The sequence below is a fragment of the Bolinopsis microptera genome, chromosome 1, assembly GCF_026151205.1.
Source record: "Bolinopsis microptera isolate Bmic1 chromosome 1, MBARI_Bmic_1.0, whole genome shotgun sequence".
Taxonomy (NCBI): Eukaryota; Metazoa; Ctenophora; class Tentaculata; order Lobata; family Bolinopsidae; genus Bolinopsis; species Bolinopsis microptera.
Genome location: NC_087072.1, coordinates 19,691,517 through 19,710,634, shown reverse-complemented (window position 1 = coordinate 19,710,634; position 19,118 = coordinate 19,691,517). Strand labels below are relative to the sequence as shown.

The following is a 19,118-nucleotide window of genomic DNA, read 5'->3' as shown; positions in this document are numbered from 1 at the left end:
ACCGGGGTTTCAATGGTAAGAACAACCGAGAATGAGCAAACCGTAAGTGAGTAACGGGCTGTGCAACCCATTATACTGGGCCTCTTCAATACACGATAATTCAGGGCCAGGGGAGTCAGATTGTCAAAAGGATTTTACTTTTAATGTTTTATTAATTGACCAGGTTGAGTATTGAGATGAGCAATTTGCATAAGGCGCGTCAAGGATATTTTAAGTAGTATAGTAGGATTTTTGGCATAAATTTTATCTGGGGGAGGATGCCTATGTTGTGCACTTGAATTATTCAGAATATCTATCAAATAAAACCCCATCACTGATTCACGTGACTTGATTCCATGTCCGTTATTGGCCCTTAGGACTTGGAGGCTGGGTACTATGCAGATGCTCCATATACATAATAACCAGGTTTTGTGTGAGCAAATTTAACTCGGGAGAAACCTTGTGCGTTAAAAGAACCGACCGGACGCGAAGTAAAAGAACCGACTGTTGATCATCGAGAGTGCTTTGGAAGAACTTCCAGGTGATATGTATAATGCTACCCGTGCGTTAGCTGTGCGTTGAATAGAACGTCCGTTTCTTTCAGCTTTGTGTTATCCCTTAACTGTACCTTAAGGGCTTAACCGTGCGTTATGTGCCGAATTGCCTTTTATTAAACAAATCTGTACGCCACTACAGATTAGAACCCTTCTAATTCTAATGACAATGTGATGTCAAGAGAAAATGATATTTATTTATCATTTTTGTGTTAAACTTGATGTCGTGGTGTCAGTAAAATGGGAACAGATATATATTATATATACACCTATAATTATATAGTTAGATGTCAAATCTTAAATTTGATCCTTCGAACAGCTGTTGAGCAATGAAACGCAAACATAATCTTAGCAAAATGAATATATTTCTTTTATCTTTAGATGTCAAACTTAGACTTTACAGGCGGTGAATAAACATCTTTAACCAATGTGTTCTCTAATCGATATTTGATGAGTAATAATAAAAGATTCGGCACTGACTACGATAAATGATCAAATACTGATGAATTATTAAATACTGATAACAAAGATAATGTGTTGAATAAAATACTGCATTGAATATACATTTCTTACTAAATAACGCAACTCCAAATTTCACGACACACACACATTATTTACATTAACTTAGTTGTAAGTGTTTTACCCCCATATACCTTGGAGTTGGTGCAATTACAAGTAATAAAACTTATTTTATGGATTTTGACTTATGAACAATTGACGCATTAATATAGTTGATGGACTTCTGTGTAACACTAACAACATTACATCAGAATCGAAAATTCAAAAATCGTCTAATGAAAATTTCGAGGAAATTTACGAGTAAAAATATTATGACTAGGACTTAGAGTAAATTGTATTCAATAATTTAATAAAATAAATTGTTTCTTTCATCATTATCAATCATAAGCAAAGTATTCGAAACTTTGACAAGCTGGACAAAATGAAAGTCTAACTTTAAGAAAACGTTTTCTTGGGTAAATTGTTATTGATCCCGTTTAATACTTTCAACACTACTATTTATAGTAGTATTTATAAATATATATAAATAAATATATAACAAATAATTTGAGATCATGAATACGATGTTGTCACATTGAACATGTTGAATAATTCCTTTCCTGATAAAAGCCCTTTCCTTGTCGCATCAAACGGGATCAATAGAAATTTACCTAAGAAAACGTTTCAACTATGCGACTCATAAATGATATTCCAATCCGGATTTTACATGAATCTAAGAAAAACAATGACTAAATATTTGAAACGTTAATGACAAATATTTCACATCGTGTAACTGTAATTCAAATTGTAAATTACTGGGCAGCGCTCAGCCTGTCATTCCGCTGAATCTCTACTCGGTTATTCTATTATGTGAATGTCTATGAACATAATAGCCTAGGGTCGCCAGGCATAAACGTGTTGGCCGTATTGCTTCTACTGTAATCATACCGTAAACAACAATCCGACTATCTGGTTTGGGAATAAGCACAATAGAATTCATCTATCCAGTTATATTGGTACCACCTTGGCAAGACTCACAACTCAGTCTGAGCCGCTTCTAGACGGTACCAGTGGCAGTACTACTCAACTAGCCACTGCCCACTAGGGTATGTGGAAGTCGCAATATGGTTCAGAACTCAGACTGCGAATTCCAACCATCCGATAGACAACTATTCTCAAGTATATTAAAAAATCACACAGCTCCATGAACAAAAGGAATATCGCCAGCCATGTACGCCGTACGGTGGACGGTTTATTAACTTTTAAAGATTTATTAGTATGACTATCAATATTAACTCGCTGACCGGCAACTTGGTCTAATTGTTTCAGGTTCCCACAGTACTTTGACAGTTTAAGAGTTTAGGGTGTCTAGACGTTCTGCAAAATTTTAGATATATAACTACAACTTAATCATTAATTCTAACATGGTTTTTAGGCACCTGAATAATGAATATGGCCATTTAGGGGCTTTTTATAAATGTCGAATAACAGTGCAAGTTTCGTAAAAAGATAAAAGATGAGACGGTTTTTTACTTCCGAAAGTATTATTTGACGCAACTAACGTGACGAGTGTGCGTTCGGCAATTAATTAAATCTAATTGTGGTATCTTAGTATCTCTCAATCACACACCATTTTCTGAGAAAGTTCGCATGATCTACATTGTACACAGACAACACAGTACAACACTCAACAGACTGTCCTGTAAGTGTAACGTGCTAACGTGGAAAAAACAAATTTGTGTGAATTGCGAATTTGTTTAATTGCTGCATATGGGTTTGCAGCAAATTAGGAATACAATTAAAATAACATTAAGGAATTAAGTGCATATCAGGCGTTCTGGCAGGAAATTACGTTATTTATACTTGTATACTCTAATTGCTATATTAGCTGTATTAATGCTTTTCATACAAAGTTACAACAAAGTCTTCATGTTATGTATTTTGGGTTTGGACAGAATAGTACCTGCTTAAAATATTTCCATCGCGTTCCATAATACTCGATAAATGTCATAGACTTGTAGTGTTGTAATAAGTTTAATTATTTCATGTCCCAGAATTGGTTGAAAAGTGTATTAGTGTGAAATTACAATATTTCAGGTTGTACGTGGAAAATATATTTTATCGTATGTGTGTTATCTCCACCTACCCTGACTTTAAAGTATCTACGATCAGCTACGCTCTCTATATTATTGTCGGCATCGGGTCAAAGTGCATGGCAGCGGTTTGGCTCGAAGTTTGAGTCGGTGATGGTTAACCGAGTTGGAGTATGGATCTGAGAACTATCTATTGCCGTGCGAAGTTCTCAGTCTCTGCACAGTATGTGATTTTTCTCCGTCTATATTCTGGTTTAAAGACTGCTCGGTCGGCACTGCTCTTAATTCTCAAGCTGAAAGATTTTACTACGGCCCGGTGCAGTTAATGTTTACAAATTTGCACTCCAAAATGCTATTATTACGAGCATTGTGATCGTGCTGTGCTATTATTACGAGCATTGTGATCGTGCTGGCTCATCCAGCATGTCAACATTGTCCCACGTGACATGTTATATTTCCCAACCTACCAATGATTGAAAATCGTACGAGTTGGAAGCTTACCCTGCATAACCGATAATCTAAAACATATTTTAACAGCGGTTGCAGTTTGTGGAGAACAGTAGTTTGATTCATGTTTAACTCTTGTGATTTTCTTCCATGGCCAAGGCAGATCTTTTTAGATTCGATTTAACTACTCCATATGTCCATGGTGATCGTGATTTCCTTGCTACAATTTTAGACTCTGGATATCGATAAGTTGGACCACTGAATTTAAGATAGACAAAAATCTCGATATAGTAACTCTTTTCACTGCGATGATTTGTTTATATCAAATCATAACATAAGATTTAGATTTTAGATTCAAACAAAATTTAGGTTTTTCTACAATTTCAGAGTATGGTACCTCGCCGGTTCAGAGATGTTCAGTACCTATAAACTTAATCTTAGTATCGACTTTTTGGCGTTGTTGCTTAATCCATTAGATTTAATAAAATTAATTTTGTATATCACAGTTCGCCATGGCTACTGCTGTAGACGCTAAGAAAGGGGGCTTGAAGGACAACTATAACAGCTGTCATCAGCATAAGCAATCCAATGCCTCCAAGGAACTGAACAAACAGATCTTACGAGCATTCTTGCATGACCCAAAACACAAATCTTTCGACAAAGGCCACAAAGGTGAAAGGTTTCGATGCAAGGATGAAAAAGACGTGAATGAGTTCGTGAAAGAATTTGAGATTGACGACATCCCTCACTTCAGTGTTTTCCAGGAGGATCATGTCGGAGAGGCCCATGAAATCGCTGTCCAGATGTCCAGACAACCCATCGAGCAGGTGATTGATGCCTTTGCCTATCTGAGGACATGCTACCCGAGCAGTCCTTACATCGAACATCTCAGCAGAGTGACATTCATGGAGCACCCCAGAACCCGTGAATGTCTCCTCCCTCCTCCAGAGCAGACCATGCCTTATTCATACTTCAGAGAGAACAGCATGATGTGGGGTCTGACTAAGAAAGGAGAGGATGCCATGGTAGTTATGGGAACCAACAAAAAACATCACAGGAAAATGAACATCTTACCAACCAATGCCAAGTTTGACAAAGAAAGGTGTCTTTCTTGGTGGAGAGAGGACCTTGGTCTCTTGAACCACTTTTACAACTGGCATTTGTCTTACCCATACCCACCAAACCCTCCTAGGGATCGCCAAGGCGAGCTGTTTGCATACATGCACCAACAGATGCTTGCTAGGTACGACTTTGAGAGGCTTTCAAGAGGCTTGCCACGTGTTGTGCCCTACGGTCCTGGATATGGGTGGAATAAACCCCTTAAGGAAGGATTCAACCCAAAATTGAAATTCTCCTCTGCTAGACCAGCCAACTTGAGTTTAGGGTCTGAGAATTACTCCTTCGCAAAAACGTCTACTGAAGAGCTAGAGAAGTTCAAAGATAGGATCCAATTTGCCATCGCACGAGGATTCCTGTACGACAAGAACGAGGTTAAGGTAAAGATGACCATGAACAACCTTGGAAACACCATATTGGCTAACGAAGGTTCTATCAACAAGACCCTCTACGGCAATGTCCACAACCACGGACATCTGATAATTGCGAATGCAAATGATCCCTCAGGAATGTACAACATGGCTCCCGGACCAATGCACGAGGACCAGACTTCTCCCAGAGATCCCGTGTTCTACAGATGGCACAAGTTCATTGATCAACTCTTTGAAGAGCACAGATTTACTATGGATCCCCATAAAGCAAAGGATTTGCAGTTCTCAGGTGTAGAACTTGAAAATCTGAATGTAAAATTAGAGCCAGAAGATTACCACAAGAAGAAGGTTGATAAGCCACTCGACACAAAGAACCACTTCTACACGTACAGGGAGGGAAAGAAATATGATGTTTATAACACAAACAAAGATCAGGAGGCCATTAAAGTGAAGACACAGTCCATGGACCATATCCCATACAGCTTTAACATGAAAGCAAAGAACAAGAACAGGGGAGATGTCATGGTGTGCTTCAGGGTGTTCCTTGTTCCAGAAACTGATGAACCCCTAGATGACTGGAGAAACATGTTCGTGGAACTAGACAAGTTCGTGGAGTCCTTCAAGGGAGGGGAAACTAAGGAGATTAACCGAAGTGACAAAGACTCCTCTGTTATTGCAGCTCGACGAGCAAAGTTCGAGGACATCAAGGATGGCAAGTCAAACAGTGCCACCCAGAACAACTGTGGCTGTGGATGGCCACTTAACCTTCTCATTCCTCGTGGAACCAAACAGGGCATGAGAGGGCAAATTTTCGTTCTTGCTTCTGACTGGATGCAAGATGGTGAGAACCCACAAGAACACCTTCATGGAAGCTGGTCATACTGCGGCCTGAAAGACAGGAAATCAAAATACCCCGACCAAAGGCCAATGGGTTACCCATTCGACAGGCTTATCGTCGACAAGAAAGGCAAGCCAATGAGGGATCTTGAAACTCTTGTAGATAATATGGATAACAGCTGCAAGACAGATGTCAACATTACCTTCCTAGGAGCGTGGGACGATGAGAATAAGAAACAGAAGGACGACAAGAAAGAAAAGAATGACGACAAGAAAGAGAAGAAGGATGAAAAGAAGGAATAGAAACCAACAATGAACACGTAGAAAAACATGTAGAGACATAATTTGAAATTTCAGAAGAGAACAGTATGAATATCGGTCAATGTTCACTGTTCGACCTTTTTTAGATGAACTTTTTCCAAAATCTGAATGCACGGATTTTTCAACAATTTAATCATTAAACTTATGGCCATGTTGTGAAGTATTTGTGCGATTTAGAATAAATCAAATAAGAGATATAATATGTCAGTTAAGAATACGAATGTACACATTTAAATTTCCACGTATTTTGCATTATGATTTGTATATTTAATTTACGAATGAAGTTTGGGCAAAATTTGAATCGCCTATTTTGTGCAGAACCCGGGTTCTGGCCATCTATATATTTAGATTTCACCTTGTCATTGAATATATAATTGTAATTTTCTTTGATATAATGATTATAATGGCCCTCTGTATTTAAATTGTTTACAAGAATACTGAATAATGAATGTCTATGAAATGCAATATATCTTTTTTAATTAAAATCCTATCAATGCACATAATATTCATAATAACATAAAATATGTTTGCTACATCATCCCTCATCAGTGATATCAAAATCAGATTACCAAACACCAAGCTATTGCCACCTCAAAGTACTTGTTATTTACCTACTCAAGACGTTCAATTCCGTTGAGATTAAAATGGTCAGGGATATTTATATTATTTATACTTATAGTGACCTAAAGATGTCAAACTAAATTGACAATAGTCTAAATATGTATTAGATAACAAAGTTAGCATATCAATAACTATTTAAACTATTTAGAGCAAGCTCCTCCGCAGTCTGCTGATACCAGTGCTCCTAACTCCATCTCACTTTCTACATATGAGAAGGTGTTCTCACAACCCATGTTGTAGAAGGCAAACCTCGTAGCTTTACCATACTTCTCCGCACATCGGCCGCCCATTTTTTGACTGTACAGAACCTGTCCCTTGATTGCTATCTGAATGGAACCTCCCCCCAGAGAAAACGCCCACTGAGTGGGCCCTCCCCTAGTTCTCGCTCTCTTCAGAGGTCCCGGGGTGTGGCAACTCGAACATCCCGATAGGGAGATCCCTCTGAGGCTCAACCGGAACCTCCCAACCTCCGCTCCAGCATCATCAAACAGAACAATAGTGTTTTGCTTCTTCCACCTGAGTTTGGAGCTGACAGTGATACCGAGGTTTGAGGTTTGCTTGACCGTACACTCCAGTTTAGAACAGTATCCACACTCGGGAGTCCAACAGTCGCATGTCGGGTACTCCTCTGAAAGAGATCATTTTGTTAGATTAAAGCAACTAAAACCTCCTTAAAATTAACTTTGGCAGTAAATAAAGTACATCTTAGCCGCCCCGGAAATTTCATTCCCTGGTGCCGGCCATATAGTTCTGAACAATATCACACGTCCAAAAAACCCACTCTGATAAATCTACAATCTACATTTCCCCTTACGTGCAGCACAGTTCACGACATCCTGCCCCAGAACCTTTACTGTTTACGCTAACCCTGACCATAATCCTAACCCTAACCATCACTCTAACCGTCACTGTAATTGTAACTCTAAATCGAACACTAACTACTAACCCTAACTCTAACTTTACGACGGTTTGGAATCCTTCATTCGTAGTATTGGCATGTTTATGGATAGTACAAAAATATTGTCACCAACCTGTTAATGCAGCGTGAGCTAAGAAGACCAGGAAGAAAGCTGTTAAAAGCATGCCAGCCTGTTTCATTTTACCTGAATATGTGATATTGAATATCGATATCAGAACTAGATTTATAAAAATTAATAATAAGGATACAGAGAACAAAGTTCGAAAAGCAAACTTGGCACGACTAAATTGAGCAAACTAGAACTGAGCACTGCAATCCTAAACATTATCACTCAATGGTTCATCTAGAAGTAGAATACTACAATGGCCTCTCGAACGTTAAATATAATTCTATCGCATTATCGAGCTCATACATAGTCATAGCAACCAGCCCTCCACGTCCGTGCACTGTGCTTTCATAGGCATGACATGGACAAATCAAAAAGTACCCGAGAGCGGAGAAGCTGAGTTAGGATGGAGTTTAGATTTAGAGATTAGATTACGAGGGAGCGACCTTGCTACCATATCTACTGTATGTGATTTTATGCTGTCTCATACACCCTTCCCCTAATTTCATTTTCATAACATTCCATTTGATTACTTCCAACCTCTGTTAAGTCTGACAGTGGATTAACACTTCCAAAATGCAAGACTTAATCGTTACAGATATGGAGTGCCGGAATCAAGATGAAGTGTGAAAACCTAGATCATAGATTAATAAACTAATTTCAAGAGATGAGAGAAACCCCTGTGGGAACATTTCTTGCACAACCCGGTCTAATTATAGAGGCAAAGAAGAGGCCCGGTACATTCAGGTACCCGGTATAGATTGGCAAGATTGACGGTATATAGTATAGAGGGGTTTTAATCATTGAAATCAAGAAAATGATAGTACAGCAGGTAAAATCGGATCAATCTTAATAACGGTCCTTTTAGTTTTGTGCTGTTTCTTTATGTGGAATTTGATAAGGCTGTACTGTAATTAATTTTGAAACTCAGCCCTTTCCGCCGAGATTTACTAAACCCTAACTTCAAATATTGGTGATTTTTGTTTCCCCGAAGCGAAAAAGTTTTTCTGCAAATCATTTTTCTCCACGTTTCATGTAATTCGATCACTTTTGGCGGAAAGAAATATTTTCGAATTTTCGAAAAAAATTAAACTGAAACATTTTCTAAGTTTTTCTAAAAACTACATTTATCCGTGTTTCAAACAATTTCGATCATTTTGAGCCAATAAAAATTCTCACTTTTTTGGTAATTGGCTAATTGGTAATTATCCAATTAGCTGATTGTCCAACGTGCAAATTTTTACAACAAGTTTTTCTCTTTGATAAGATAAATATCCTCGATTAATTTGCAACCTTCTACGACGTTCACAACTCTATATATTTGGCGTATCAGAAAGGTGGTAAGAAAGTAGTAAAAAGTGGTGTTGCCGTGAGATAAAAAATTGGCGACAAGTCTAATTATGTTCGTAGGGGTTCTAACTTCCATATTCCGTTGATAAATCCTTATTACCCTTCAAATCCAACGGAATGACACTTTTCCCCTGACTATAAAAGGTATTTTTCCGAAAACACCTAATTTCGGACCATAAATTATATTATGAATGTATATTATAGGATGCAAGTGAAACTATCGGACTATACATTATTATTGTGAAGATCATTGCTCTCGGTGCAAATGCCCAAAAAGGTTAAACTATGACATACGGATTAAACGAATTAAAAATTTAAAAGAAACAATAAATTATCAAAATGTTTCAACGATAAATGTAAACAGAACTTATTTTCATGCATTAATTATAATACGACTAAAACATGAATTCGATGAGCTTTTGAATTTGGTATTGTATTACTAAATTGAACAATAATCTGGACATCAAAGTTGCACACTGTCAATTCATTACCTGTCTATAAATCACGTAAACAATTGTAGGATTCTCCAAAAGGCAGTAAGACGAGACAAATGGTGGAAAAATTAGGGAAATCATTAGATCAGGTGGAATGAAGTCCATTGTGATTTCCTAATTAGTTATTTGAACCTAAAAATAGAGTGCTCGACGTTTTGAAGATTACACAGATTTCAAAAAGGAAAGAATTAGTGATCACCTGTATTGTGTATGAAATAAAAATTGGAAACGAGTCGTTTTAAACCATTTAATGCTCAAAGAACTTATCAAATGATTAAATTAGTATTCGTTAACATTAGAAATGTGTACACAAGAGAACATCGTTATACTTCTATCTATGGGTCAAACAGTGGTCATAAAGTCATAATATAATTATAAAGGGTGCTCTAAAGCAAATATATTTAAACATATTGAAGCTGTGCTCCAATGCGGGTAACAACTTTGGGTGCTGATCTGTATTTGTTAGTGAGGCACTGCAAGCAAAAGATAGTGAATTATTTCATCAGCCTATCGATCTAATAATTCTATAAATTTTTACCCCATACGGAATTGAAATTAGCTGATCTGTCTGCGAGCTACGGTAAACCAATATTTTAATTCTGAGATCGAACATGCAATAGAAAACCTCATACGCGGCAGACAAGCCACAGATTTAATATTAATAATAATAATATAAGCCATGGTATATTTCTATTTTCTAGTCAATTTTCTAATCGTACCCATCATCTAATCGTAGCCGAGCCGGCGGAGAGGGTGCATGCGAAGCCGTACAAGTTTATAGTGCACCATGGGTGACTGATTAGATATAAGATACTAGCGGACTAAATTTAAAAAGGAGGTCTGGTCTGAAATCAATTATGGTTGCCTTCTACTTCTAGTATTCAATAATATTTAGTCATCATAGAAAATATTAATAAATCTACTGAAATAGATTGTAAAATTATTTCTGCAACTTAATGTTATATCATGAACATATAATTATATAATGTTATAATGTAATTTGTGTCAAAACACGGAAGTTCGTGCACACCCTCTCAGTCTCCGCTCATAATCAAGAAATATATGCGAACAGATAGGAGCTTGATAAAAACTTTATGATCATCCTCGGTACTGACATCAATGAGACTCTCAGACATGTCACCCGGCAGTGAGCGCCAACGTCAAGCTTAGAGTTAGACCCTACTAGTAGACCTTACCCTATAGACCCTACTAGTAGAACATTTGAAATGAATATTCTGGGGATCTCGGTCTGCGCATTCCTCTAATGATCAGAACTGTAAATAGAAGTACATCAGATCTTGGTGTAAAATCTCTGAAGCCGCGGGGATAATCAAATTATAAAAAGCGACTTCCTGACTTCTGAAAGCGGATCAACTTTTGAAACGACTCCCTTGCCAAGCAGACAACAGACCCGCACTTCGATTCTACCGGTTGAAGTGGTAGTCATTATACTTATAGTCATTACCGTTCAAAATATGTCCATTTCTTTGAAGAAAAAAAAACACATTGCACGTATTTGTTAAACAATCAAATTTGGCCCAAATATCATCAATTTCATGGAGCTTATGTAGCTTCAGTACCACTACCTACTACAGAAATTGTATTTAAATAAGGTTGAATTGATATTTTTACTTCTAGTACTTTTTATAAGTTTAAAATGAAGTCTCTATGGCCTTCAGGAGTAAAGATGCAAATATCAAATATACGCGCCTCAGGGTAATTAAAACATTTTCCCCTGAGGATCAGATCTAAGGATTCAACTTGCGTACCTAAATGATCTTGGTTCAGAATGGTTCCACTAAAGATGTACAAAAAACGATATTGCAAGGTATCCGCATTATGACGAAGGGATTTAAGAGTATCACATACGAAATTTGAATATATAATTCAATCACAAATCCGGGCTTTCTAGTACTCCTACGACGGATTGCTAATCCTATTACATTGTTTTATGCAACCTCGCCGACTACAAACAATATTAATGAAACAACAAATATTGAATGTTCTTGCCAGCATTAATTATGGTTGCTCGATTTACTAATCTAGAGGACCTCAAGAATTTTTTATTGAAATGTACATTTTTTCTTGTATTGATCTTATCAAACTATCAAAATCATTTACATTTTTTGTGATTAGGTTAATTAAGTGATTATCTGATGTGGAAATTTTAACAAGAAAAGTTTTTATTCATAAGATAAACACCCCCGATGAATCCACAGCATTCTACGATGTCCACAACTAAATATATAAACAAAAGCTGGTAAAAAGTGGCAAAATGTAGCCTTAAGACTTTAACAATTTAGGAGTAAGACACGTACAAATATTTGGAAACGTTGGTCAGCCACAAAGGTCATCTTATAGTGGGACTCAAAAATGAAAAATCTTTTGTAAGGTCGTTGTGTCGGTAACCTTAAATCGACTTTTGTGGGCTAAGGACCTCCGCAGTCCGTACATTATAGCCGTAGCAGCCCAGCGCTCTGTATCTGATTTTGTCTCATAAATATAATAGAGGCCGGTGCTAAAAAACTAGTTCATGAACCACCTCCAAATCCAATCCACTTTAATTATCTAACTTAACATATCGTCACCTATATATAGAAAGGGCCTATGTCAAAAAAAGTTGTTTTGAGATAATGCATAAAAACCGATTTCTCGAAATTTGATCTAGGATAAGCATTTGAATTTGATTTCTATGCATCTTAAATGGAAAGATTGACTGTTCTACAATATAAAAATGTTCTTGGCTCTTTTTGACTAATTGGTATAATTGATTTAAGTTTGACATAGGCCCTTTTAAAATATTATTGTAAGTATTAATGTGGTAACTTTGAATGCGACATGTCGGGTAGAGTATGCCACAATTCAAGAGTAATGTCTTAGTAACTTAGTAAACGCGGCGGTCGTTTTATACGAGTGTACCTGATTACTGATTTTGTCGCACTGAATTCATCAGCCATCGGAGGAAAACTTACGTTCATCTCATGCTGTAAGATTTAACTGTTGCCTTAGCTGAATGATTGTTTTCGACTTTGCACCGCTGAATCTTTTAACAAATCATGCTATTATGATTGTGCTGGCATATCCTGCTTGATAATATTATGTCACGTGATAATTTCAATTATCCAACCGTGGTACAGATTTTACTCGGGTCGCTTGGATATTTCGGAATTTGCATCTTACAAGCTCTTTCCTGTTTAAACCTATTGAGCAGAAAACTCGCAGCAAGCTCAAAATAGATTTTGTCGCCCGTGACAATTTCTTCAAAGTAGCAGAATGCTTTACTCGCTGCGAAAATATATTTATTTTGCACACGAGAGAGAAGAATCTAAAAGATTCTCCGATCAAGTTCATGTCATTTTAAGAGTTGATAGTTTTGTTAAGGTAGCGTTTATTCACGCTCGACAATTTGTTACTTGAGAATGTGTTTCATTTTGTAGCTTTTGCGGAAATTGAGAAAATCAAACAACATACAATGTTGAAAATTTTGCATGGTCAAATTTTTGTGTGACTATAAAACTTATGCACGGTTACAATCATCCACGTGTCGGTTTTTTGTTTGATTTCGATTGTTTTCAGTCCTTACATGAAGAGTAACTAATACGATATTAATTATTCTTTATTGATTCTATTTGAATTTTGACCAAAACCCATAATTGGGTAGAGTGGACCGCGACCGATTTCATTCTCGATATCATTTAGTATTTGCAGACGGTCATTCAAATTAATATCATTTACTTTTGTTTGGGAAAGAGAGATACTGGCAGCGGTACACTCTACCCTATTATGGGTTTTGGTCAAATATCATCTCTTTTTGATTAATGTCAGGGTTAAGTCATGGGACTACTACGGAAATACCTTAGTATTTCCGTATAACTACTAGTACTACAGAAGTAATCCCGATAACACTCGACCTCTGCCTGATCCAGAGCATGTTACCATTCTACCTTCACACGGACATCGAACGCTGTAAGAAGATGACGATCAGACCTCTTTAATGTCAGGGTACTTTGCGAAGTCGAAATGTAAAGTGATAACTTCATTAATAAGGTAATTTCAGGTAATTTCAACAATTTCGAAATTTTACCTTTGAAAACATTTCCTTGTGTTTAGATAAGCATATCTGAGAATCACTGACTGAATATGCCACTTTATACTCATTCAAGTTGGCGATAAATCCATACATAATGCCATTTAACTGTCGTGGGAAAGCAGAATCTAATCGACATCTCGAATGAGCAAAATTCTCACCTTTCGCACGTGCAAACTTTGAGCGGACGTTGCGTGCGCATTTGATATTGAATCAACGTATATTTTTGCATATTGGTATTTTATATATAGTATGATAAACATACAAAGTTTCAAAAGATTTCAATTAGAAGATTTCAATTACATTATCACGGGACTCCAAAGTTGAGAAAATCGTGAAAATAGCAATTTTCAGTGATTTTAGCAATTTTAATTTTATATCAATTTGTGCGTGTCCCCACGTGTGCAACTTTTTGATTTTCAACTTCCAGAAACCCCACTTCCCGATACTCCTGAAACTTGAATTTTTTTAGAATCGATTTGGTCAACGTCTAGACGCCCTGCTAAATTTCAGATCTCTAACTCATTTTAAACATGATTTTTATGGCTCCTGAATATGGCGATTTTGGGTTTTTTACAAAATTTCGTATAACAGTGCTAGCGCGTATTTTGCGCAAATTTCTTAAAAGCCTCCACATAACTATTTCTTATTTCTGCCATCTTTGACATTGAATTAGAATGTTTTGAACTTAAATATACCTGCTGAACTACTTTCGATGAGTCTTAATGCCTGAAAAACAATAAAGGGGATATAAATAGTATTATAATATATAATATTAGTATAGGGGTAAATAGTATTGTGAATATAATGTCAACGGTAATGCTTGCCAGCATTGTGATATATGTATATACTTCACGACAATCTGTTGTAAATCAGGGGTTCCAGAAAACCCACTTCCCAATACTCCTGAAACATGAAACTTTTTTTACAGTTGATTTGGTCAACATTCAACATCTAGACACCCTGCAAAATTTCAAATCTTTAACTCAATTTTAACATGGTTTTAAGGCACCTGAATATGGCGATTTTGGGTGCTGGCGCGTATTTTGCGCAAATTTCTTAAAAACTTCCACATAACTATTTTTTATTTCTTCCCTCTTTGACATTGAATTAGAATGTTTTGAACTTAAAATATGCCTGCTGAACTACTTTCGGTGAGTCTTAATGCCTGAAAAACTTGCCAGCACTGTGATAACCATATCCCATTTAGCCCATAACTCATAAATCTCGTATTTGTTTACCCTGACTGTTATGACTCATCGTTAAACTAAACCCTGGATGATATTAATCGTGATTCTTACAGCTCAGAATGTCTACGGAGATAAAGGGGAAGGAGTTGCTGAACTGCGACTGTGAGCACTGCCATCACACAGCAGAGCATTCTCAGGCCTTCAAGCAGCTCAACAAGGAAGTCTTGGATATCCTGCTGTTCGACCCAAAAGCTCACAACGCATTGAAAGGAGGACTGAACAACATAACCGTTCAAAGTCTGGAGATACAGGATATTTCTCCTTTTAGTGTTTTCAATGAAAAACACGTCCGCAAAGCCCACGATGCTGCTGTACAGTTGTCTAGGAAACCTAAGGAAACCATGCTCAAAGCACTCAAGTATCTGAGAACTGCATACCCGAAAAGCCCGTACATTGAACATCTGGTGCGTTTGACATTTGCAAGGCACCCCGAAACCAAGGAAGCATCGCTTCCTCCATCAAGACAAACCTTGCCTGTTGCTTACTTCACCCAAGATGAAATATTTGAAGGTATGAATGGCCAGAAACAGGCTGTAGACTCACTATTAGCTGGGCCCATGAGATCAGAAGATGGACAACAAGGTAAAGGCAAGTTCGATAAAGAAAGAGATCTTGCTTGGTGGAGAGAAGACATTGGACTGCTGGAACACAACTACAGTTGGCATTTGAACTACCCATACCCACCAAACTCTCCCAGAGACCGACAGGGTGAGCTCTTCGGTTACATGCACCAGCAAATGTTGGCTAGGTACGACTTTGAAAGATTGGCTCAGGGTTATGACCGAGTTCAGCCCTACGGCCCTGGTTATGGATGGGACAGACCTCTGACTGAAGGATTCAATCCTAGAATGATGTTGTGTTCCTTCAGACCTGCCGACATGTACGTAGTTAAGCCTGATGGTAACCCAGACCCCAGAGCAATCCATGAAGAGATGGGACGACACAAGGAAAGGCTCCAAGACGGCATTGCTCGAGGTTCTCTTTACAACAGGGATGAAGTGAAGATTCCCATCGACATGAACAACCTCGGAAACACCATTCTTGCAAACGCAGGGTCCATAAACAAGAATCTTTATGGAGAAATCAACAACAAGGGCCACCAAGTTATTGCCAATTTGAACGATCCCAAAGGAAAGTACCAAATATCACCTGGCCCAATGAACTGGGACCAAACAGCACCAAGGGACCCCGTCTTTTATCGATGGCACAAGTTTGTCGATCTTCTTTTTGAAGATCACAGAAGAAATATGAAACCCCACACCAAAAAAGACATAGAGTTCCCAGGCATTGAGATTGAGTCATTTGAAGTGGAGCTACAGCCAGAAGAATACCATAAGAAGAATGTTGACAAGCCTCTTGACAAAAAGAACAACTTCTACACCTACTCCGAAACTAAGGAGTACTCTGTATTCAATGTGGATCCACAACAGAAGGTTACCACCAAGAAGAAGGACTTCTTGGACCACATTCCATTCAGCTACAAGATAGCTCTGAAGAACAAGAACAAGGCAGACGTCTTGGTTTGCATCAGGATTTTCCTGGCCCCAGAAACTCGTGACGAATCTCTGGAGAACTGGAGGAGTATGTTCGTTGAACTGGACAGATTTGTAATCACAGTTGAGGCTGGAAATGAGAGCGAGATCTTCGACATCAAACAACGAAACAACAAGTCTTCCGTGGTCAACACAGCACAGTTGACGGTCGAGGAAATTGAAGCTGGTAAAGATAACATGTCCCACGGTAACTGCTGTGGCTGGCCCTTGAACTTGCTCATACCAAAAGGAACAAAGCACGGTATGAAGGGAACCTTATACGTCCTGGTCACTGACTGGACTAAAGATGGAGTTAATCCCCAAGAACCGATGCAGGCCGGTGCGGTATCTTACTGTGGACAGAGAGGAGAGAAGTCCATGTATCCTGATATGAGACCAATGGGCTTCCCCTTCGATAGGCAGGTTGTTGACAGTAATGATGATTCTATCGATGATGTTGAAGGGCTCGTGGAACAGGTTCGAAACAGCTTCAAGACTGACGTGAAACTGAACTTCCTGGGATCGTGGGCAAAGGAGGAGAATAAGAAGAAACAATATGAGAAGAAGAAGGATTCTGGCGTTAAGAAGCAGGAGTCTGTAGAGAAAAAATGAGACATTTACACCATAATCGTTACTCACGCCTTATATAAAAACGTGATTTAACTTATCATGAACCGTTTTTAATAAGTTATCGTTTCGATAATTTCAAATGGCTATAAAGTTTGATTTTTAATTAATTTGATGAATTGAGTCTGAAGATATCATAGGAACAAACACTATCGTTAAAATATGATCCCAGTGAGCCATTTGGAATAAAAACTAGATCATGTTTAATTTGTTATTAAATAAAATTATGTGATTGTTCAATTCAGGATTACATTTATTTCATAATCAATTAATAATAACCCCTTGTCTATAATTGCTACATAAGCTCAGTTAAAGCTCTATTGTAATTAGATAATCTCATCTCTAGCAACATAGCAATATTATGAAATGTATTAGCTGAAACCATTTAATCTGACTAAGAATTAGAGTCAATAGAAGAATCATTGAAATTCTGTACACAACTTCGATAATTGTAATTGAAATTGTTGCATAATGAAGATTTATCCCATAAATTATAATAACTTTGCAATAAGACCATCTGGAAATTGTTAATTTTAATAACATCACTCTCTACAAGTCTTGTACAGAGGGTACTGATAAAGTCAGCCTGAAATCAGGAGATACAAGCTCTGCGCAAATGGTAGCTCTTCTGGCTTTAGTGTAGGATTTCTGACTGCGTCTTTGTTTTAGGAGGAAATGAAACTTTACGGCTCCACAGGAGCAGCAAATAAAGAAGAACACCAGTCCAACTACTAGAAATAAAACCCAAACTGAACCCTGCCAAGCTGCTAGAAACGTTATACCTGAGCAAAAAAGGTTACGTGATAAAGCATGTTTGATTAAGGAAAAATCATTGCGAAAGAAATTTACAAAAATATTGTTTTTCATAAAGTCCAACCTGAAACTATGAAAAATATAATGTAGGCGATGGAAGTGTTGATGACTTTGTAATCCTTCATTAGAACAGTATTTCCACGGTCCTGAAGTTCTTTGTAGTCCGTTTTCGTTACCCTCCTTGGAGCTATCGATAAATCCTGGATGTATATTTCTTTTCTTGAATTAAAATTACTTTTGTCATTAATGAATAGAAACGAGTGGTACGAGTGGTAGAAAATTGTTAGTCTATCAAAGCCAATATGTGTCACACTTAAGGTACAATTAACAGTGTTCATTTAACACTCTGGTCCCTTCTTGATTTATGGAGTACATCTTGGTTAGATCTGGAAAAACAATGTTAGAAATAAAGAGTGTGTCCCAGATAGAGTGCAAGTAATCTTTGTGTCCTATTCGACTGTAAGTGTACGCGCAACCAAGTGTTTTCTTTTTGAAGTGTGTTCAACATTTCAAGTGTTCAACAGATTACCAAGATAATTTCAAACTATTCTTTAAACTGTAAAATAAGAACCATACATGTGGCTGAGAAGAAGTTCTTCGTGACGATGCAGGTAAATGTTGGAGATAGTAGTCATCCGTTATAGCTATAGGTTCATAGCCAATATCCCTGGAATGTTTGGCTTTGTGGGTTAATCTTTTAAAAAAGATACTGATAGTGATTCACGATACATTATATTTCACTTTCATACATGAAACTACAAATTTAACTCAGCATAAACAATAAACACCACTAATCAGTAATCAGGGATCATGATTACCCGAAGGGGTCGTTGAGTAACTGAATAAGAGAGTTTTTCCTTGAACAACCAGTGCTCAGAGAATGAGGGGCCAGAAGAAGTAGAGGGCGTTCGGCAGGTTTGGAAATACGTCTAACTTCTATCTTGTTAGAGCCGGGTCCAGCAGTTCCCAGCAGTGCCACAGGGTACCCAGTGGTTCTGTCAATCACTGCCGAGTACTTACGTCCTGTACCCTTATCTGTTCCGAGTGCGCGTGAGTCCGTTTCTGCGAAATGGAGTGCTAAAAATAAGTACGTAGTCGAACTA

At 37.6% G+C, this 19,118-nt stretch overlaps 5 protein-coding genes across 5 annotated transcripts in view; 3 read left to right on the top strand and 2 right to left on the bottom strand.

Moving 5' to 3' along the window:
• LOC134824065 (uncharacterized) overlaps nt 1–19,118 on the bottom strand; it is a 96,506-nt gene that overhangs the window by 65,592 nt on the left and 11,796 nt on the right. The gene's annotated exons all lie outside the window — the stretch shown is intronic.
• The window catches only part of LOC134824072 (neurocalcin homolog), an 85,536-nt gene continuing 68,001 nt past the window's right edge, over nt 1,584–19,118 (top strand). The window contains exon 1 of the mRNA XM_063835778.1: nt 1,584–1,603. The gene's annotated coding sequence lies outside the window, so the exon portion shown is untranslated. The remainder of the gene's footprint in view (nt 1,604–19,118) is intronic.
• Nucleotides 4,054–6,623, top strand: LOC134824041 (hemocyanin F chain-like). Its single transcript, XM_063835731.1, has one exon. The coding sequence runs from the start codon at nt 4,084–4,086 to the stop codon at nt 6,196–6,198; it is 2,115 nt and encodes a 704-aa protein (XP_063691801.1). The 5' UTR covers nt 4,054–4,083; the 3' UTR covers nt 6,199–6,623.
• The window catches only part of LOC134824080 (uncharacterized), a 41,046-nt gene continuing 28,589 nt past the window's right edge, over nt 6,662–19,118 (bottom strand). The window contains exons 2-3 of the mRNA XM_063835789.1: nt 7,869–7,940; nt 6,662–7,465 (exon numbers count right to left, since the gene is read on the bottom strand). Of these exons, the coding sequence (XP_063691859.1) occupies nt 6,978–7,465; nt 7,869–7,935 (555 nt within the window). The 5' untranslated portion in view covers nt 7,936–7,940 and the 3' untranslated portion in view covers nt 6,662–6,977. The remainder of the gene's footprint in view (nt 7,466–7,868; nt 7,941–19,118) is intronic.
• LOC134823021 (hemocyanin AA6 chain-like) lies at nt 15,103–17,187 on the top strand. Its single transcript, XM_063834381.1, has one exon. The coding sequence runs from the start codon at nt 15,103–15,105 to the stop codon at nt 17,185–17,187; it is 2,085 nt and encodes a 694-aa protein (XP_063690451.1).